At 43.4% G+C, this 23080-nt stretch overlaps 1 protein-coding gene across 2 annotated transcripts; it reads left to right on the top strand.

Annotated features, from left to right (window-relative positions):
- Positions 1-498: 498 nt before the first annotated feature.
- On the top strand, positions 499-23062 carry vhl (von Hippel-Lindau tumor suppressor). 2 transcript variants are annotated; one of them, XM_060920122.1, is made up of 3 exons: positions 499-596; positions 8810-8932; positions 20637-23062. In XM_060920122.1, exons 1-3 carry the CDS (start codon positions 548-550, stop codon positions 20828-20830), a joined length of 366 nt encoding a protein of 121 aa, XP_060776105.1. In that variant the 5' UTR covers positions 499-547; the 3' UTR covers positions 20831-23062. The 2 variants fall into 2 exon arrangements, with proteins under 2 accessions (XP_060776105.1, XP_060776104.1); XM_060920121.1 differs by lacking the exon at positions 499-596 and adding an exon at positions 3252-3598.
- Positions 23063-23080: the final 18 nt, after the last annotated feature.

Here is a 23080-nt window from a genome sequence, read left to right as displayed (position 1 = left end):
CCGCACAGAAAGGCCCTTGCCGGCCCCGGGGCTCGAACCCAGGACCTTCTTGCTGTGAGGCGACAGCGCTAACCACTACACCACCGTGCCGCCCTGTGTTCGTTTTCATTTAGTGTTATTCATTTGATATCATCGGATGTTATTGAGCTGTTAGCCTATTGTTACCTTAATTTTGTGACGTTTCATGATTAAAAAAAAAAACCATCCCCCCTTCTGGTTTTTTGACAAATCACACCCTATATATATATATATATATATATAATGAAAGGGGGGAGGAGTCAGGAGATACTTTTCTTGAGGCAAGTTTGATCAGATACGACGGTTTAACACACAAGCCAAATACACGCGATGTGAGTGGCAAGATGGCGGCCAGCTGGCTAAAATGCGCCACTAGGGGGAGACGGTGAGCGTTGAGTTTCTTCTTCGGTTGTGTTTTTGAATTGATAACACAATCAAAACAAATACCTTTGCATGAATATAAACACAATGATGAGGTGGAATTTTGTAGTGAGTCCGCAGCAGAGTATATTCGGCTTAACTCGAACTCATGTCTGCAAATATACACAGACGGATCCAAAGACCCAGATTCAGGGAAGGTAAGCTGTGCTTTTTACATCCCACAGCTAAATGTCTGAAATGGGTACAGGCTCAGTGACGACATTGCTGGCAGAATCTGTGGCCATTATAAAAGCCCTGCAGTGGGTAATGGAAGTGAGACCTAACAGTGTAGTGACATGCTCTGACTCTTCTTCAGTCCTGCAGTGCTTAAGAGTCCATTCTTCAAACACTAGGCCTGATCTAATTATGGACATTCTGATGAGTGTGAATGAGTTACATAAATTGGGTTGTGAAGTATCTTTTCTATGCGTTCCTGCCTATATAGGCATTGAAGGGAATGAGGTGGCAGACAAACTTGCAAAAGAATCCTTAAAAAAAAGACTCAATTTCAGCCCCAATTAGACCAGGGAGACAATACCAATGGGATAGGGATGTAATGGGTAGGCATTTGTATGCAATCCAACCGTCAGTCTGCTCACAAAGCATTATCAGGGAGAGCGGGGTAAGATGAGCCACTTTTTTTACATTTTTCATCATAACTACATGTTAAAGCCATTTTTGCTTCCAGTCTACACACCATACCAAATTTCAAAGTGTACTGTTACTATCTGAGCAAAAAATAATTGATAAGCTCTTATGGTTAGAGTGATATTACCACTTGAAAAAAAAATGTCAAGTGGCTCAACTTACCCCATGCACGGGGTAAGATGAGCCACTGTGTGGGGTAAACTGAGCCAACACAAAACATGTTAGGTTAACAAAGTAAACAACTTTTATTATTAGAAATGCAGTCAGTGAATCAAGTCAAGTCAATCAAGTGGGGGATAGGGCCGTTGCACAGAGAAGGGGAGATGAAGAGAGAGGTGATAGAATGAGATGGGATAGGGAGGGATAGATAGATGGATAGAGAGAGAGATATGCATAGATAGAAAGAGGGATGGTTAGAGAGGGAATGAGAGATGTACTATATTATAGAAATTACTAAAACAGTAGAACAGTGCCAAAAAATCTTATTTCTTTCAGTAGGTTAAAACATTGCTAAAACATGCATCAATCATTTCATCATTATTCAATGTTCCAAGCATTCAAATTGCAAGGGAACACCATTTGCCTCTCCCTCCGTGCTGTCCCCCCAACAGTAAAGGGGCGGGGCAATTTTTTCACAATATCCTGTCTTGACAGGACAACCTCATCTTTCTCTTTGAAGACAAAGGTTGGCTTTCTTGCAGAGCCATGGCATGACCGGCTTCTTTTGAGAAATCTTGCCTCTATTTCGAAGACATCCAATTTGATTATCTGGCCAATGAAGAAATGCACTTTCTTCTTCCCCGTGAATTTTGCCACAACATAATCCCCCACATCTAACAACTGGTCTTCCTCATCTGATGTCATATATATATATATATATATAATGTTGTTGTCATATATGACCAGTAAATGTGAAAACTTAAGTGTCATCCATATTGGGTAAGCTCAGCCACCAATGGGGTAAGTTGAGCCAGTGGCTCAACTTGCCCCACATCTAATGGCTCGTCTTACCCCGTGGCCACCATTTTGTAGAAAAATGCTAATAAAGGGGATTAGGCTAATCAAAATTATTTTTATTAGCATTCATATCATAGCTTAGAAAGCCACTAACTTAACCCTAATGTGTCTAAATATTATTCTACTTTTGTCTTCTCTAAATCATCTTCACTGTGGACAAACATGGAATTGACTTAGAAAGCACAAAAACACATTTTTATAAATATCTCCCTCACCTAGTTTGACATGTGGTGCTCCTCTCCACAAGTGGAAGTAAATGGTCCCGCCCCCCCCTTTGAATGTGGTCACATGGTCACATTTGTTTACTGTTTCTTAGAAACAGGGGGTGGCTCATCTTACCCCCTGGCTCATCTTACCCCGCTCTCCCCTATCTGGGAATAGGTCCTGAGCAAGTCGTCTCAGATTGGGGCACTGTGCCTTAAATTCAAATTTACATCTGATTCATAAACATAGGGATGGATTATGCGATGTTTGCAAAGTTCTTGAGACAGTTTTCCACAGTTTATTAGAATGCAAGATGTATAGTGAGTACAGGCATACACTGATAACTGACCTATCCAGCTTGGGTGTTACCACTATTACCCTCCCTGCTCTGCTGCAAGTGAAGGATCCAAAAGTAACTTCATGCCTAATTAGATTTTTAAAATCCTCTGGCGGGGCGGCACGGTGGTGTAGTGGTTAGCGCTGTCGCCTCACAGCAAGAAGGTCCTGGGTTCGAACCCCGGGTCCGACGAGGGCCTTTCTGTGTGGAGTTTGCATGTTCTCCCCGTGTCCGCGTGGGTTTCCTCCGGGTGCTCCGGTTTCCCCCACAGTCCAAAAGACATGCAGGTTAGGTTAACTGGTGACTCTAAATTGACCGTAGGTGTGAATGTGAGTGTGAATGGTTGTCTGTGTCTATGTGTCAGCCCTGTGATGACCTGGCGACTTGTCCAGGGTGTACCCCGCCTTTCGCCCGTAGTCAGCTGGGATAGGCTCCAGCTTGCCTGCGACCCTGTAGAAGGATAAAGCGGCTAGAGATAATGAGATGAGATGAGAAATCCTCTGGCCTTTTTGCCAGAATATGAGATTGATGGTCTAGTAGTGGACATAATTATCCTGTAGGTGGCGGTAATACACCGAGTAGTGTCTAATCCGCCATTTCACTTAGAAGAAGAAGAAGAAAACAAATACCAGGCGTACTTCCGGAAGCTAGAGAGTACTTCGAGTACTGTTTTGTTTTATTTTATTTTAACCCGAAAGTTTGCTGACTCAGCGGTGTTCCTAACACCACCGGGGAGCAGCCCGGGTCTGTCCGCCATGCTTCAGCCTCCGGAGGGCAGGGAGAGGCCGCAGCTCCCTCTGGTCCGCTCTCTGAAGAGCAGCTTACAGGTTCCTGTGCTGTTCTTTAACCGCAGCCCTCGCACCATCCAGCTGCTGTGGATTAATTTCCGGGGACAGCCGCAGTCTTACGGCGAGCTGCAGCCGCAGACTGGGATGAGGATGAGGACTTTTGTAGGTCTGTCAGAATTTTACAGAAAATGTCTCCGGTTAAGCTTTTTAAGGTGTAACAATAGATTTGTTTGTGGTTTTCGTAATTCCACAAATACGCTTGAAGATGTCTGGAACATCAAAGACAGTGGTTTAAACCTGTGGCTTTAGGGAAAAGTTTATCAAGTTAATCAGAAAACCCGTTTGGAAAACTGACTTCCGGTCCGGAAAACTGACTTCCGGTCAGGAAAACTGTTTGGATCCTACCTATCAGATTGCGTAACACAGTCACGCCCTTCTCCAAGAGTCCGGGGGCGTGGCCTCCTGGAAAGTATATCGTCGCTGTCAGTTCAAAAGCTGCTACGTGACAGTTTAGGTCAAATTGGGTTCTCTATGCTGATTGGTCAATTTTGATCAATTTATGCTAATTAGAAAATGGAAGGACCAATGGGTGATCCAGAAGAGACCAGATTCAATCCCTTTCATGTGATGGGTTCAAATAAACTGTGTGCAATATCAGCTATGTGCAGGGTTGTTTTACAAGCTAAAAATCACATTTAACACTTATGATCTTCAATATCAAAAGGCTTGACTAAATACACTTGGTTGTTTATGGTAGCCCTGTGATAGCTCTATTTACCATGCAAAAAATGTGGTGATAACGTTATTTTTGGTGAATGTATGGCAATATATGTCATATTTAGCAAAATTACTCGTGTCCTTTAGAAAAAGTGCTTTTTTGACCACAGGTAGCTCCAAAAGGGATGCACTTACATCATTCTATATGAGTAATTCCAGCGTTATGGACGTGACACTTGAACTCAAAATGGCAACAAATGACCCAGTGCATGTTTTATTGTCTCCCGGTATTTAAACAGGTGTTGCATATTTTAAGGCTGTACCATACTGGAGAAGTGATAGAACAAGAACAATTCCCATAGTATATCTAGGGCATGCCAGGAAACGCCAATAAAAGATGCGTTATGGATGTGACAGAAAAAGTATCACTTTTCTTGGGTGACTGTACATTTTTATCAAACTCTGTGAAATTGTAAACCTAATCTCGAAATGGAGATATCCATTTGATAGAGGGGTCCAAGGTGAATATTAAAAAATCTTTGTTTAAAATATTTTGTATTTCATGCAGAGTTTCGGAAGGAAAAGTCAGCGTTATGGATGTGACGAAATTCCGTTATGGATGTGACGCGTCTGAAATAGACATGGCATATGTTTAGAAAATCAGCAATTTAACCACCATAACCCTTTGAAAAACTCTCTAAATATCAGCTAAAACTATCAAAGTTCTTAAATAATATTTAGGATGGCTATTGTTTTGTGGATTTTAGCATACATTTCTGTGGCTTGTGCCAATAATATAGAATTGTACATGATCAAAGTTATTCGTGTCATTAGCTAAAGTAGTGAAGGCGAAGGGAACAATTCTTGTGACAAATTGGTTCAACTTATTCACATCTGTAAAATACAGGCCTAGGTGAGATCTCTGGGAGTGGTTTTGATGTATTACATGTTGCTTTATTTTTGCATGGTGAGGTTGACATTTACATGGAATTGCCCACATACCAGAAAACAAATATTTGGTTCCATATCATTGGAAACATAGTTAAAGTGCTGATGACACGTTTTTGACATCTTTGGCGATGTTTTCTAACATAAAAAGTAATTCCCGATGATCCATATATTAATTCACGAAGGCGCCTATTTTACAAGTTATGATAAACGCGGCTATTTGGGCAAATTTGACGGGGCTGCAGCACCCAGGAGACGAAAGAGGAGGAGGAGCTATATGACGTCAGCGAAAGAACCTTCCTCCTAATTTACTAGTTTGTTGTTGATGCGACAGGTGTTCAGTTTGTCATTATTATTATTATTATTATTATTATTATACATTATTATACATTTTATATATATTAGTTATTATGCCTTCGTGTTGTGTTGCCGGCTTTTGCTCCAAAACCCACAAGGATGGGGTAAGTTTATTCAAGTTTCCCAGAGATCCCGAGCTGCATGCGAAGTGGGTGAAGCAAGTCAGGCGCACTCATGACAAGTGGGAGCCCTCACCAACATCCGTCCTGTGCTCTGAACACTTCAATTTGGATTGTTTTGACACCCTTCCCAGCTTAAAGAAATCTCTTGGGTGTTCAGTTCAGCACAAACGTGTGTTACTACCATCAGCAGTGCCTACACAGTGTTGCCAGATTGGGAGGTTTCCCGCCCAGTTGGGCGGTTTCAAGTGCATTTTGGTGGGTTTTGAACATATTTTGGGCTGGAAAACGTCAGCAGTATCTGTTGCCAGATACTGCTGAAGTTTTCCAGCACAGATACTGCTGAAGTTTTCCAGCCCAAAATATGTTCAGAAACCGCCCAACTGGGCAGGAAACCTCCCAATCTGGCAACACTGCCAGTATCCCGGAGGGGGTCTACTCGTAGCTATGCCAGATCCAAAGACGACAATCCTGTCAGAACATGTGTTGTGAAATGACACAAGATAAAGGTACGTAGAGCTATAGATTCTACATGATAATCATAAATGTAATCATAAAGTCGGCGTGATATCAGTCACGTATTTGCTTGTGAAAGCTTGCGGCTTTCATGTAACTGCCGCCTAGCAACGAGAGGCAAAGGGTAAAGAGGGTAGGCTATCATAGATTCTATTCGGAAGAGATCAACACAATTCTAGACTCCCAGAAGAGGAAGAGCTAGCACTAGAGTTCACCAGCGTTTTCATGCGCCATTTCCATTGAGTAGAACCAGAGTAGAACAGCCAGCGAACCGCAGCGTGTTCTTCCGCTGACGTCACAACATGGCCGCGAGCCACGGACCCAGTTTTCTTGCGCTGTGCAATTAAAAGTTGGATATTCGCGTAACAACAGCTTCTTTTCACGTAATTATAACAGAAATCTAACATGTTTGCCATGTTGTATAGTTTATTTGAGAAATTGCATAGAGTCATGTTCGTGTCATCAGACCTTTAAGTTTTAATGTTGAATGCCAGTAAGTTTTCAGACTATTTTGATCAAATTAGTATGTAATTGTGTCAAAGAATCAAACACTTTTATTGCCAGGTATGTGGACACACGAGGAATTTGACTCCGGTTCACTTAGCTCTCATAGTACAAAACAGATTAAAAAGCGTATACACAAACAAGCAAACAACAAAAATATGTGCATAGTGCAAAGTAATCCAGGTAAATCAGGTATGGAATAGTTAAATAAATATAAAGTATACAGTGTGCACAGAATGACGGTATAAGTGTTCAGATATTTTACAAGTGATATTACTGATATATGAATCTGGATTTTAGCTGTTCATCACAGAAAGGTTTTCTTCCACATCATTGCATTCCGTTTTTGTTTACAATTTGTAGTTTGTCCCAACTTTTTTTGGAATTGGGGTTGTACTACCAAAATACACTCACTAGTAATCTTTCACTTAAAACCTCAAAACACAATCAAAATCAATCACTTTCCAGATAATTCACTTGTAAACTTTCACTTAAAACTTCTCATCTCATTCATCTCATTATCCTGTTCTACAGGGTCGCAGGCAAGCTGGAGCCTATCCCAGCTGACTACGGGTGAAAGGCGGGGTACACCCTGGACAAGTCGCCAGGTCATCACAGGGCTGACACATAGACACAGACAACCATTCACACTCACACCTACGGTCAATTTAGGCCAAGTTTACATTAGACCGTATCTGTCTCGTTTTCTTCGCGGATGCACTGTCGGTTTACATTAAACCGCCTGGAAATGCCGGGAAACGGGAATCCGCCAGGGTCCACGTATTCAATCTAGATCGTGTCTGGTCCGGTGCTGAGCTCTAGCTGGTGTCGTCATTGGACAACGTCACTGTGACCTCCACCTTCCTGATTCGCTGGCGTTGGTCATGTGACGCGACTGCTGAAAAACGGCGCGGACTTCCGCCTTGTATCACCTTTCATTAAAGAGTATAAAAGTATGAAAATACTGATGCAAATACTGCCCATTGTGTAGTTATGATTGTCTTTAGGCTTGCCATCCTTCCACTTGCAAGTGGTAAGTGATCTGCGCTGGGATCACACACACAGCGGCTCAGTCCTGAAAACACTGCTTGTGCACTTCACTCGCGCACTCTGTGAGCTGCGCAGGGCCGGAGTGCGCACCCTCCAGAGGGCACTCGCTGTTCAGGGCGGAGTGATTTGGAGCGCAGGATACCTGCAGAGCCGAGCGTATCCGTGTATTGGTGTTGCTGTGTGCACGCGAATCGTTTTAAAAACGTTAATCTGATGATCCGCTGATACGGTCTAATGTAAACCCCACCTTAGAGTCACCAGTTAACCTAACCTGCATGTCTTACCCATGCGGACACGGGGAGAACATGCAAACTCCACACAGAAAGGCCCTCGCCGGCCACGGGGCTCGAACCTGGACCTTCTTGCTGTGAGGCAACAGTGCTAACCACTACACCACCGTGCTGCCTTAACATATTCAAAAAGGGAAAAAATGCAAATTAACAGTCCATATTTTGGTTGGCTGGTTGTTTACTTAAATAGTATGCTCGCTCTGACAAATCTAGAATTTAGTTGCTGATGGTTAGCTACGCTTTCTTGAATGTTCTAAAGATCTAAAATTTTTTCCTTGCTTCGCCTCTTGGTCATGTTTTTTGTCCAATTAATTATTTCCTAATTACCTAATGAAATAATTAATTGGACAAAAAACATGACCAAGAGGCGAAGTAAGGAAAAAATTTTAGATCTTTAACGATTGTTAAAAATGATATATTCTTGAAACAGACTACGTAGAATATCGATGCAATGTTGTAATATCAAAAATAACCCAGGAACATCTCTACAAACACCTGTGTGTGTGTGTGTGTGTATATATATAAAATGCATGAAATATGCAAATTAGAACATTCACACAGCACAAGCTCACGGATTAACACGTATTAGTATCACCATGTTCTCAGGAATTCCTGTTACCATCACAGCCGCAGATTTTTACACATACTTTCTGATTGATTATTGTTGGTTTACCGTACTTCACTCCATCAGCACCTCCTCGTCTGTTTGGAGAGAGTTTTACAAACGTGTTTACGGACAAATGAACGAATCCAGTAAAGTGGATAAGTAAGGAGATGTTTGTGTAACATTTATGGAGGGAGTATAGCAATAGGTGGTGGTGATGATAAAATGATGGCATCAGTACGCAGGCATTAATGTCTCTGTTTTTCTGACAGGACACCCATGGATGTTTCGTGACGCAAAGACTGATGACCCGATGTTGGTGAATAATAAAGAGATCTACTTGCCCCATGCGCTAGAAAACGGCCAAGTATCTGTGGTCAACATCACACTACCAGGTATGATACAGAGGCCACGATACGATACGTACTGCGAGACGTGTTTTTTTTTTTTTGAGTAATGACCATATCCTGCACAGAATTTATTACAACAACTGCTTTACTAATCTTTAACAGCAAGGGCAATGCTTTAAATATTTAAACTCAGGTCCTAAGAGATCTTAAATTAACGCCAGAAATATTCCGTTTCAAACTGCAGAATTAATAACCGTAAAGACAATTATATCAGTAAAATGGAAATAAAATTCTAGTTTCACTTTTTAAGTGCACTTGGCAGTATTTACAGGTTTGCAGTAAGGATATCCACATGACATAACATTTAATTTATAACAGAAATGAATGAATGATGATGATGATGATGACTCCCAACTGCCAGGTGTTTTTAACTAAGGTGTAATTTTGGGTAGGGACGCTAGGGACGTGTCCCTACCAGTATTCAGCCGCTACTGTGTAATCACGATCAATAAAACCGAGGTCCTAACCTGAGCAATGATTATATGGCACACGAAGGGTTAAATGTATGACACTGCTAATAATCCCCGCTCTAACGTAGATATCATTCTCTGATTAGCTACCTGTTTCTCGCTAACTTACATGGTTGGCTATCCCAGCTGTCACTCCATCTGCTGTAAAAGCAGCACACTTCCCACAGCAGCCGTGACTACCCGCCCATCAACCCCCCGTATCTCTCACGTACACACCTGACCGACCCCACGCACCCCCCACTCTCCGTCAGCCTACAAATTGAGCTGGACTTCGATGTCCATGCATGCTTGCCCTACGACTCGCATGCTGACTTGTGTATCATGGACGACGGCCCCCGTCCCAAGAAACGAGACATTCGTTCATTCTTCTTCAAAGTCAAGAATGTAAGTGCAGGGTTTCCGTCGAGCTTTAAAAACTCAACAAAATCCTTTTGATGTATGGAAACCCTTCATAAAAGTATTGCTGCGGCTCCTTAGGCAGGTTTAGCAACGTGACAGGACGCATCAGAGCTAGGCTACTGCATAGCTGCAGAGAAAAGGAATGCTGGAGCAATGTAACTTGGTGTTAGATCATATCCTCGATGAATGAATGTTAAATTTATAGACCTAATGGTTTTACAGAATGTAATGGCCCTTTTCCACTACCCTTTTTCAGCTCGCTTCAGCCCGACACGGCTCGCGTTTCGACTACCTCAGAGCAGCACGACTCAGCTCGCTTCAGCCCTGCTCAGCACCCAAAACTCGTACGGTTTTGGAGTGGGGCTGAAGCGAGCCAAACCGAGCCGAGTGGGGCTAGGGGCGTGAGGAGACACTCCCCTGTGCACTGATTGGTGAGGAGGAGTGTCCTCACATGCCCACACACACCCCGCGAGCACGCTGGGATCTGTAAACACCGTAAACCCGGAAGAAGAAGAATTACGAGAATTTCTGAAGCCTTATGCGCCTCGCCTCATCTATACGCTCTTGCCAGTATCTGTTGGCGTTGTCGGTGACCACAAGCCACAGCACCAAGACCAGCAACACTAACGACTCCATGTCCTCCATGTTTATTGTTTACTCTCCGGGTTGTGAGACTACCGCTTAAAAGATCACTGATGTCACTGTTTGCGCAGCCTAACGACATCACGTGACGTCCACCCACTTTCGCTAACTCCACCCAATGTGTCCACCCACCTCCAGCCAGCACGGTTCAGCGCGGTTGTAGTCAAAATGCAACTCCAACAGCCCCACTCAGCCCGACTCAGCACGGCACGGCTCAGCCCAACTCAGCCGCGGTGGTAGTGGAAAAGCGGCAAAAGTAGTCAGATGTAGGCTACTGCATGGCCATGCAGATGTGCAACTTGCATTTCAGAATCAACAGCGTGACAGCTGCTGAGTCTGCTGCTGAGTCTGCTGCGTTCACCGTTTTACAGAGACCTCTTTCTACTACTACTAGGCTAGGCTAGATACAACAAATCCATGGTCCTTTACTGCCACCTACAGACGAATATTGGTAACTGCCTTGGATCACTTTTGTGTCCCCACCAATGTCAAAATCAAAGTTACTCCCTTGGTTTTCGAAACCCCAAAATGCTGGCAGTGGATACAGCTTCTCGTCCGTGCTCGTTTGTTTTGAGAGCGTGTCAGTTGACCTGCTGCCACCCACTGGCTTTGTTCCGCACTGCACCTTATATCCTGCTCATGCTACAGCTCGTGATGGGTTTGCGAATACTTGGCGCGTCACCGCCAATTGTGCGATGCATGGTGAATGTTCTCTGAGCTTCACAAGTTGTTTTTGGTGTGTCTCCACCTCATGAGTGGCCAAAAATGTTGCGGGATATTTCCTGAAGCTTCGTCGAGCCTCTTGAGATGTATTTGTCTCGAATCCATGTCTCCGATGCTCACGGGAGCCTCATCAACACAGCGGCTCGGAACAGCCTAACCGTCACCGAGACTTAAAAAGTGCATTTACGTTCAGGGATCCTTCGGAGCACATTGTGCGCTCGCTTGGGACCCAGACGTTATGGGAAACACCTGATGCTGATTTGAGTGTGATCAGCACGCGCATATAAGGGCACTGTTTTCACCAAGACTTTGTAAAGTATTCTGTCAGGTATGCAGCAGTAGACAGATATAAGTGCAGGAAGAGGGTTTATTATCAGGTGTGATATTTACGAAAACGAAAGCAGAGTCATAAACACGGTTTAAAACAAACATGACCGTGATGATAATACTTTGCGAAGCTTCTGTGTCCTCATATGCACGTGCTGATTGAGCCCAAATCAGCATTAGGTGTTTACCATAACGACTGGCTCCTGTGAGCGGGCGTGGCCACTCGAGCACACAAAGGCATGACAGTCAAGTGTTCACCTGCTGTGTGACCACAACTTTTAGCTCGCCTGTATATCGCCACGCATCGTCACCAAACCGGCTCGTTTTCATCGAAAACCCATCGCGAGTAACGAAGTACAGAAAGGCCCAAATTAGAGCGTTTTGTCAGGAGTACTCCTCTAATTCCACAGCAAAAATCCAGAAACTGGATGAGGAAATAAGAGACTCGGAAAAAAAATTTACCTCACAAGCTGATCAACAAAAAAATGATGGGTTAATTTTTTAAAGATAGGAACTTAAAGCATATACTGTACGCAGAGCCATGGCCTCACTTTCATTTACAATAAATCTAATATAGTCATTTTTACGATTAAAGTGATTTATATAGGTAACGGTCTGAGTGAATGACCTTGATGTCCGTAACGTCACAGCAGGAAGTCTATCGGTCTCATCGCCATTTCCGCTATACTAAAACACAGAGCTGACTGCAACTCCGATCCTCCATTTTGAGCCAATTTATCGCAATGCCATGTAGATGTGTTGCTGGCGGGTGCAGCAACATGACAGAAGGTGGATTTACGTTGCATTCGTGGCCCAAGAATGTTCAAACTGCAAAGATTTGGACGCGTTTTGCGAGAAGTTCACGGGCACATTAGGCGCCTACGAAGTGGTCTCTCCTCTGCTCTGCACATTTTACTAAAGACTCGTATGAGACCTCTGATCTGTTGAGGAGCGTTGGCTATAAGCCCGTATTGAAAGAGGGTGCAGTATCAACAATTAAAGAAAAAGAAAACTACAAGAAAAGGAAAGTGAGTTCAGTTGCACCAGTCCTCCTGGAGCGTGAGCCGAGGGTTGTTGCTAAAACCCGGGATGGGACGGGACATATCACTCGGGCAGTGACCTGCAGTTGTTGCCAAAACCGGTGACCTCCCATTCCGTCCCGGGTTTTATGCCGCTTTTCCACTACAAACGCGGCTGAGTCGGGCTGAGCCGTGCCGTGCTGAGTCGGGCTGAGCGGGGCTGTTGGAGTTGCATTTCGACTACAACCGCGCTGAACCGTGCTGGCTGGAAGTGGGTGGACACATTGGGTGGAGTTGGCGAAAGTGGGTGGACGTCACGTGATGTCGTTAAGCAGCGCAAACAGTGACATCAGTGAGCTTTTAAGCGGTAGTCTCACGACCTGAATAGTAAACAATAAACATGGAGGACATGGAGTGTTAGTGTTGCTGGTCTTGGTGCTGTGGCTTGTTGTCACCGACAACGCGGACAGATACTGGCAAGAGCGTATAGATGAGGCGAGGCGCATAAGGCTTCATAATTCTCGTAATTCTCCTTCTTCCGGGTTTACGGTGTTTACAGATCCCAGCGTGCTCGCGGGGCGTGTGTGGGCATGTGAGGACAATCCTCCTCACCAATCAGTGCACAGGGGAGTGTCTGCTCACACCCCTAGCCTCACTCGGCACGGTTTGGCTCGCTTCAGCCCCACTCCAAAACCGTGCGAGTTTTAGGGGCTAAGCAGGGCTGAAGCGAGCCGAGTCGTGCTGGTTTTTGGTAGTCGAAACGCGAGCCGTGTCGGGCTGAAGCGAGCTGAAGTGAGCTGAAAAAGGGTAGTGGAAAAGGGCCATTAGTAATTGCCTGAGCCGTGCAGTAATGGCGGAGTACACAGTGTAAAGAAACGGTGAATGATGCCCCTTTTCCACCAAAGCAGTTCCAGGGCTGGTTCGGGGCCAGTGCTTAGTTTGGAACCGGGTTTTCTGTTTCCACTGACAAAGAACTGGCTCTGGGGCCAGAAAAACCGGTTCCAGGCTAGCACCAACTCTCTGCTGGGCCAGAGGAAAGAACCGCTTACATCAGCGGGGGGGGCGGAGTTGTTAAGACCAACAACTATAACAAGACCGCGAAAGATCGCCATTTTTAAGCGACGAGAAGCAGCAACTGTACAAATGCGAAGTCATCCATTATTATTATTATTATTATTGTTGTTGCTGCTGCTGCTTCTTCCGTGTTGTTTTTGCTTCGATATTCGCGCCAAGGTTTATGCAAACGTAGCGACGAAATGACGTGTATACAGCGACGTAATGACGTGGCTTCTCTTAGCACTGCGAGCTATGGAAAAGCAAACTGGTTCTCAGCTGGCTCGCAAGTTGAACGAGTTGTGAACCAGCACCAGCACTGGCCCCGAACCAGCCCTGGAACTGATTTGGTGGAAAAGGGGTATGTGTGGAGCAGCTGTCTCATTTCTAAACTGGATATCGCTGCCATCTCACCCTTACGTGGAAGAAGTGAATGAACGGAGAACTGAACGAAACAACTGAAAGTCAGACGGGTAAGCTCCGACTCTCGTTTGGATTAAAAAAAAAAAATTTACCTGCACTTAGATTAATACATGTAACTTGTATTGTGTGTTTAAGCTACCGGTATAAGATTATTTAATTTGCTTCAGAATGCGATTGTCTCAGTTCATCTGATTATTTAATTAGCCTTTTACATTTTATCAGTGAAAATGCATGCATGTACATGTATGTTGCATAAGTTATAACACCCATCCTGTTTTAATGAGAGTCAACCCACAATCAATGAAGTCAAATCAGTCTTAGGCTGGGCAGACACTGTGATTTTTTTTTTTTTTTTCAATCGCGGTATTTAGCTGCTGCTCACACTGTACGAGTGAATCGCAGGGGTAAACAGCACGCAGCTTACGATTCCTGTTCTCACACTATACGATCCGATGCTCGGATGCGATCTGACTGCTCACACTGTACTTCCATACTTCCAGATTCTTGTATCCGGAACTGTAACGTGATAGTGTTGTGACGTTCGCGAACGAACCGATTCTTTTGAACGGCTCCTAGGCATGAACGATGAGAACCGAGTCTCGAGCTGGGGGAGCCGTTCTTTCTGTCGTTCTTTTTCTGTACTGTGTTTCAGATAGTTTATAATGTTGGGCGATATTAATGATAATATTGTGGGAAAACTACTTTGCACGGACGTTCATTTAATTTATTCTATTGTCATTTTGTTTGTTCCATTTTTGTGTATTTTATTTATTTATCTGTTTTGTATCTCAGACTTAAATATTTTTGTAAAACAAGTGTTTTTCTATAAAATATTCTTGCGTTCTTGATAACCATGTTCTTGAGTGGGTTCTTCTTTTTTTTTTTTTTTTTACAGAAAAGCCGTTCTGCATGGACATTCATTGAAGCCCTCATTGTTTTTTAATGGTTATTTATGAGCGTTTAGGGGTTACAATAATGTAAGCCTAGGTTGCTTTATATAAAAGGTATGTCCAGAAATATTGATGTCACTGTCTAAGCAGAGGGATCTGGCTTCTTTAGACGCTGTCTTCTTAAAACTGAATAAATATTTAAAAAAAGAGCCAAATGAGCCAGTCTTTTGAACGGCTCTTTTCAAAGAACGGATCACAAAGATGCGAATATTTTAAGTTCGTTTCTTAGACAACGATATTTTTTAAACTTGTTACCTCGTTTTTTCGGTGACGTGGGCCGGTCCCCGCCCTGGGCGGCGCGGTTGGGCGGCGGACTGGGGACAGTCCGGCCCGGTCGACAGCCGCGTCGGAGGCGGAGGGGCCCCATCCCTAGCCAGCATTTTGGCAGGGAAGGCGCGGAGGTGACTCGCCCGCGGCCCCGGGGGTAATCGGCGAAGTCGGGGCGGGAGGGGCGCTGTAAAACCAGGAAGGGCTCGGGGGCGAAGGTGGCTCGTGACTCCGGCCACGAGCTTTACAGCGCCCCTCCCGCCCCGACTTCGCCGATTACCCCCGGGGCCGCGGGCGAGTCACCTCCGTGCCTTCCCTGCCAAAATGCTGGCTAGGGACGGGGCCCCTCCGCCTCCGACGCGGCTGTCGACCGGGCCGGACTGTCCCCAGTCCGCCGCCCAACCGCGCCGCGCCGCCCAGGGCGGGGACCGGCCCACGTCACCGAAAAAAACGAGGTAACAAGTTTAAAAAATATCGTTGTCTAAGAAACGAACTTAAAATATTTGTAATAGTTAGACATAATGAACATCCACTACGCACAAAGATGCGGATCCCATCAAAGAGTCATAAATCCCATCTACGTGAAGAAGAAGAGGAGACCGGAAGTGCTGCTCAGTGTTTGTTTTCTCTTCCGTATCTGTGTTCGCGCATGTGCAGTGTGACAGGTTGGGGTAAATCGGCTCGTGACGCTGCTTCAACAGTGCGATAGGCTCACGAGGGGCGACCAGGATTTCAAACATGTTTGATTTTCATCCGATCGATCGGGACGAGGTCGTGAGGTGTTAATCGCTTGTCGTTACCCCATGTATACTACACGATCCGAGACGCACGATTGAGCCAAAAATTGGCCCAATCTCCAAAATAGTCGCACGAGTGAAAATCGTGTCAAAATCGGGCCAAAAATCGCAGTGTCTGCCCAGCCTTAGTTGAGCGAGTCGGTAACGGTATTTCTTACTTTCACCGTAAATTTTTATCGATATGACTTTGGTCTATAGCTGTAAAAGGCCTCGGCCTTAAAACCGGTTACCGCAGTGACGTCACGCACTCAGGGCTGGCTGGCTCAGCGGGGCAGCTCCAATGCCAACTTTGCGGTCGATTTTAACTCTCAAAAATATATATATTTTTTTTATTCCCATTTATGCAGCTTCCAAGAGTCAAGGATGGAGATACTATCCACTCAGAAATTTATTTTAAAATAAAGTCTCTGCGTATCTCCTTTAAGGTAGGCTTGACAGCGCGCCGCTGCGCTGATGAACCTCCCATACGTTTATACAGGAGAACAGCATGTTTTCGTTTAACCTTTAAAGACATTTAAAAGTGTTTAATCTACACTACCGTTCAAAAGTTTGGGGTCACCCAGACAATTTTGTGTTTTCCATGAAAAGTCACACTTTTATTTACCACCATAAGTTGTAAAACGAATAGAAAATATAGTCAAGACATTTTTCTGGCCATTTTGAGCATTTAATCGACCCCACAAATGTGATGCTCCAGAAGCTCAGGTGGGGTTTACATTAGACCGTATCAGCGGATCATCAGATTAACGTTTTTAAAACGATTAGCGTGCACACAGCAACGCCAATACACGGATACGCTCGGCTCCGCAGGCATCCTGCGCTCCAAATCACTCCGCCCTGAACAGTGAGTGCCCTCTGGAGGGTGCGCACTCCGGCCCTGCGCAGCTCCCAGAGCGCGTGAGTGGAGTGCACGAGCAGTGATTCGGGACTGAGCCGCTGTGTGTGTGTGATCTCAGTGCATATCGGGTATGCGCGTCACTTATCACTTGCAAGTGGAAGGATGGCAAGCCTAAAGACAATCATAACTACACAATGGGCAGTATTTGCATCAGTATTTGCAGTGTTTTCATACTTTTATACTCTTTAATGAAAGGTGATACAAGGCGGAAGTCCACGCCGTTTTTCAGCAGTCGCGTCACATGACCAACGCCAGCGAATCAGGAAGGTGGATGTCACAGTGACGTTGTCCAATGACGACGCCAGCTAGAGCTCAGCACAGCGTATCCGCGTATTCTCAATGTTTACACAGCACCGGACCAGACACGATCTGGATTGAATACGTGGACGCTGGCGGATTCCCGTTTCCCGGCGGTTTAATGTAAACGGACAGTGCATCCGCGAAGAAAACGAGACAGATACGGTCTAATGTAAACTTGGCCTCAATCTGCTCAAAGGAAGGTCAGTTTTATAGCTTCTCTAAAGAGCTCAACTGTTTTCAGCTGTGCTAACATGATTGTACAAGGGTTTTCTAATCATCCATTAGCCTTCTGAGGCAATGAGCAAACACATTGTACCATTAGAACACTGGAGTGAGAGTTGCTGGAAATGGGCCTCTATACACCTATGGAGATATTGCACCAAAAACCAGACATTTGCAGCTAGAATAGTCATTTACCACATTAGCAATGTATAGAGTGGATTTCTGATTAGTTTAAAGTGATCTTCATTGAAAAGAACAGTGCTTTTCTTTCAGAAATAAGGACATTTCAAAGTGACCCCAAACTTTTGAACGGTAGTGTACATAAAACATTTATGGCATATATTGTTAATTTTGTGCAGTGTTGTGATGAGCTTTTACTTTAGGTGTTTTTTAATGTTGCGTAATGCAATACACCAAACCCACAGGCGCCGCCATCTTGGGTTTTTCAGTGATATTCGTCACCGGTCCGTGTGCGTTGTTGTTGTTTCCAGCTTGCTCGCTGTTGGTTCAATCAGCTTGAAACTCATGATTCCCACTGAAAGGTTTCTTCACCTCTGGCCCTCACCATCTCGAAATCAGTCCCCCTGTGTCACCCAGACGTCTGGGGGTGAGTCGCGAAAGAAAGACAGGAACCCCATGAGTTCGCAATCTTTATTCACAAGTCCCCCATGAGACAAGAGAATCCAGGAGATTTTGTGTGTGTGTTATCTGTGGATGAAGTGACATCACTGTTTGATATCTGCCTGTGTGGATATGCAGCTGTGGGTGTGTCTATGCTATGTGTGTGCGTCATAGGATGTCAGACTATGGTGTGATGGTATGATGATGTAGGTCAGTAAACCTTGGACTGAGCAAAACACATCTTAATTCCATCAATATGTATGTGTGAGAGTGAAACCTTGGCTCAATCATGAGCAAAATGTCCTGTATACATTTCATATCAGCGGATGTTCTTAACGACAATTTTTAAACAAAGACATGTTTAGTCTAGCAAAGAAGTGTCTTCTCCCCTGGACGAAGGTCACACAGTAACTTGGTCAAGTTACACAGGAATAGTTTAGAATCACTGTTATAGTATATGTAATAGTTTAAAATAATAAAGGATCTTAAAAAGCTCTAAAATATTAAAATCATAAAGTCTTAACACTAAAACTATAAAACTAACTTAAGTGTTCACTTAATGCAGCTTTAAATCTACAGTAAATCTAACATTCAATCATTTCAATTTCAAATCCAACACTGGTTAAGGCCATGTACACACGTAGCCGGGTATTTTTAAAACCGAACATTCCCCCCCCCCCCCCGTTTATAAAAATGTTTTATCCACACCACCTCGTCTTCGAAAAAAAATCCCTTCCACACATAACCGAACATCTGCGTTTTCAATCACATTCATAAGCATTCCAAACCTGTAGATGGCATTATTTCCCCAAATCCTACCCCCTAATCACATCAGCAGTAGTTGGGCTTCTAAAATTAAACATGTAAATAGCACCTGCACAATAATTAACGCTTTCAAGGCACTACTCCGATCCATTACTCTTTGTCCATGCTTAATCTGGCTTCTGCAGTAAACAAAGGTCGCACGTTTGACGTCAGGGCAGATTTGTTGTCATTTTTTTGGCGCAGATTGTGACGTTCTAAAACGCAAAACTCCGGTTATCTCTGTCTACACGAAAAGGCATACACGGAGTTTTCAAAAATCTTCACTTTGCCCGGAGGTTTTTTTAAATATTCGTTTTTGATGTGTTTTCATGTGGATGACAGGCCAAAACGTAGAAAAATATATCTTCGATTTAGCAGATACCCGGCTACGTGTGGACGGGGTCTAAATTTAACACCCACCTAGTGGCCGAATCCCTCATGTTGACTTTTTTTTTTTGTCATATTGATTTTTTTTTTTTTAAATCCCGTTTTTAATTGCTGCTAAGAGTGTGTCAAACTGAATCTCACTGTGAATCACAATGGCGACGACAAATCCTTGATCCTTTTTTTTTTTTTTTCCCCCCAATAAAATCCACTGAACGCCTGTGAAAGCTCGGACCACTGAGAAATTTTGTACCCTTCCTAAAAATCTGTGGTTTTCCTAATATTTTTTTTCATGGAGAAAAAACGAGAAGGCGTATAAATATCAATGAAACTGTTTTGAAGAGAATTAATGAAAGTTTGAGCCTCTTGTACACGGCGCATTCGAGCACCACTGTTGTTAGTCATGCTCAGTTCCGACAATTTAAAGTGAACATACCCGCTAAATTCTGGCTTTTATGTTTAAACACAAAAGACGGACCAATTTCACTGGTGTTACTTTTAATCCTTCAAGGTGCGTAATTGTGATCTACAAGAAGAAGCCTTGATCTGTAATTCTTACCCTGATACTCAAAATTCTAAAATTCTTTATTTTTGGCTTTTTGGTCTTTTCATTTCTGATTGAGTTTTTTTTTTTTTTTTTTTTCTCATGAACGGAAAATTAAACCAATGGAAAATGGTTGCTGGGTTGTGACCAGGGCAATGGACCGAAATGGAAATTTTATAAAACACTGGATTTTCAAATGTTCATAACCTTTTTTTTTTTTTTTTTAATAAAGACGTGTTTACAAAATTAAACAAGTTTTCAATTCAGATCTTCACGCTCTTTAATTTGATACATTAAACAACCCTGACAGCTACTTTAAAAAAAAAACAATGGCCTGTCATTGCTACTTAAAGCCTCGGTCGCAACCGGCCGTACGCGCTCCTACGGCTGGTCTACGTGCAAAAAACACAAGAAACGCACGGAGGGCGCGCGTGTGACGTGCTGATTTTTGAGCCACAGAGGTTCTTTGTCATGTCAAACTCTACAGGCGCTTACGTTTTTTTCAGGTTGCAAGACAAACTTACGGCCAACGCGCGTCTTTCTCCACGAACAAAAAAAAAAACGCAGCGATTTGGGAAACGCCAAAAAATCGTACGTCCGGTTCCGACCTAGGCTCAAGGTGATGTTTATGTTTTATGACTACCATCAGAATATTTGCTGCCGTATCGATACAGGCATCAGCAGGGTGGACCTCACAATACTCTGCTGTATCTAGCGCCGAGTGCCTGTGGTTAGGTTTGTTTGGTGATGAAGAGCATGTAGCTTTTGTTACAAGTCTTACATACGAACCAACTGAGGACTTGGAAGAGTGACATTTCTGTTCATTTGCTTGTGTGTGTGTGTTAGTGTTTTCCCTGAGGGAGCGCTGCCTGCAGGTGGTGAGGAAGCTCGTACATATTGAAGATTTCTCTCGGTTAGAAATCGCTCAGAGTCTTCGGGAAGATCTCGCTCGGAGTCCGAGCATCCACTCAGACCTCCAGCGCATCAGTCGGAGAGTGGAGCAGAGACTGCTGCAGAACAGAGAGGAGCAAAACGCATGAACATCTCCACTGTCTCTTATTATTACTGTTTATTACTTTTATTATTCTTATTACTACTACTACTACTACTACTACATGCGCAGCACAAAAGTTCAGCCTGAAGAAAGACAGTTCATTTCTAGAATGAAAGCATCGTCACACAGGAATTTTAAGCTGTTTGGCTGTGCAAAGGTTTGACTTAAAACCGCCTGACGTTACACAAGCTTTTCACTCCAGGAACCTTTTTCAGGAACCTGGGACCTTTTTTTTTTTAAATATAAAGAGGACAGAGAAAGTGTAAGAAAGTAAAAGGTAGTGTGTTACAATCTTCCTCTTTTCAAAGCCCAAGCAGGGAGCCAGAAATTGATTGATTGATTGATTGATTGATTGATTGATTGATTGATTGATTGATTGATTGATTGATTGATTGATTGATTGATTGGAAGTCGTACATGCGTTTAAATGTAAACTTTAAAGGTGCAATCCACGATTCCTTACTTGTGCAAATAACCTACACTACGTTCAGACTGCAACCTGAAACGACCCATATCCGATTTGTTGTGAAATCCGATTTTTTTGTTAGGCCGTTCACATTACCAATTATATGAGACTTGTATGCGATCTCCAATATGAACGGAAAACGACCCAAAAGTGTCCCGCATGCGCAAATTGACACGTAATAAGCACATCTACGTAATACGTAAACCAAAAAAAAGCGCACTCTTCAAGTTTAATGATTTCTTTTGTTTGTTTAATTATCTGGTTAGTGTTAAAGTGTGAGGTCTCGTGTGTGTTTTTGTTTCTGAACTGAAATGAAAACGTGTAGCCTGGTAACGAGGGTTGACTCCTAAATGTCTCTCTAATTTCTATATAAGTGCACTACATGTTACTAGGAAGTAATGGATTTTTAAACTCTATATAGTGCACTCGAGCTTCAGTAGGCAGTCATTTGGGATACGGCCGCTGTATTACCAAACTCTTAATTCAGGCTTAATAATTTGCACGTATTTATTTCGTCATATTAATAAACTTTTTCTACATTTTTATAAATATTTATTTAGATTGTTTATAGCCAGCTGAATTCTGCAACTTCACTCAGCGCTGGCTCAAGGTGCACAAACACCAGTGCAGTTTGCGATGGAGACCGAAGGTGTCAAATTACTGGAAATTTCCAGAACAATCTTGTAATACAGGATGGTTTAAGTTATAAATCAGTTATAGAAACTGTGTTTTATTTAATCAGGCTAACAGATAAACATCCAGGTCCCTACCAAATCCACCATTAGCTTGATCAATTCTATAAAAGTCTATTTAAATTCTGAAAACTGTACAAATGTTGTTGTTTTCCACCAAAGAGGCGGGATTAGCCAACGCAGAATAGTGACGTTTGTCTCTTGTTGATGACGTGTAGGTCGCATGAATGTGACCTGTCCGGTCAGACTGCAGTCGCATGTGAAAATATCGTATATGCATCGGAATTAGGACCACATATCCAAGCGGCCTGGGTCGCATGTGAAAAAATCGGATCTGTGTCGTTCAGATTGTCAATAACAAATCGGATACAGGTCGCATATGGGCAAAAAAATCGGATATGGGTCGTTTCAGGGTGCAGTCTGAACGTAGTCCTAGAGGAACTAGAACGTGATGCCAAAACAAATGCTGGATTGCGACGTGGCATGAGCAAAAAGTTTACAAAGTCGGTGAGAAAATATGTTTGGGAAAGTGTTTTCCCGTCCGGAATGCGCCTCCTGTCAATCATTTTATAGACACACTCGAGGTGCCAGCTCAGATTCTGAGGGCGGAGCTTGTTGAAAATGGGCGTAGAATGGGTGCATGAGCTTAAGGTATTTAACAATATATAATAATCTTTCAGACCCACCGGCCCATTAATCTGGAACAACCTAAGGGTAATGGGGTTTTTTTTTTTTTTTTGGTGCAAGCTCTCACAGTAAAGATCATTTTCAAGGTTAACATTAAAGTACTGCAAGGGAATGCAAAAGTCATTTCATTAAAACTCCCCACCATGACCCTGAGGGGGTCTCCATGTCCTGAGAGTTCAGAAGAAAAGAAAATCTCATCGAATTAACTTTTTTAAAAGCTTTCCAAAGCTGCTTGCATTTCTGTTTATTTTTTTTATTTTTTAAATTGCGATTCAAAATGTTTCTGAATAGTGATGTATAATATTTTGGTGCAAAACTGAATAATGACTTTTTAAACAATTCCTAAAGTAAAAATCGCAGGCCTTCAGTTTTCTGTGTTTTGTACTATATA

The sequence above is a fragment of the Neoarius graeffei genome, chromosome 4 (assembly GCF_027579695.1).
Source record: "Neoarius graeffei isolate fNeoGra1 chromosome 4, fNeoGra1.pri, whole genome shotgun sequence".
Lineage (NCBI taxonomy): Eukaryota > Metazoa > Chordata > Actinopteri > Siluriformes > Ariidae > Neoarius > Neoarius graeffei.
This window is presented reverse-complemented; position numbering and strand designations above follow the sequence as displayed.

Coding starts and splice junctions, on each gene's coding strand:
- vhl (XM_060920121.1), top strand. CDS start 3,400: ATGCTTCAGCCTCCGGAGGGCAGGGAGAGGCCGCAGCTCCCTCTGGTC. Junction 3,599..8,809: donor GAGGATGAGGACTTTTGTAG/GTCTGTCAGAAT, acceptor TTTTTCTGACAG/GACACCCATGGATGTTTCGT. Junction 8,933..20,636: donor GGTCAACATCACACTACCAG/GTATGATACAGA, acceptor TGTGTGTGTTAG/TGTTTTCCCTGAGGGAGCGC.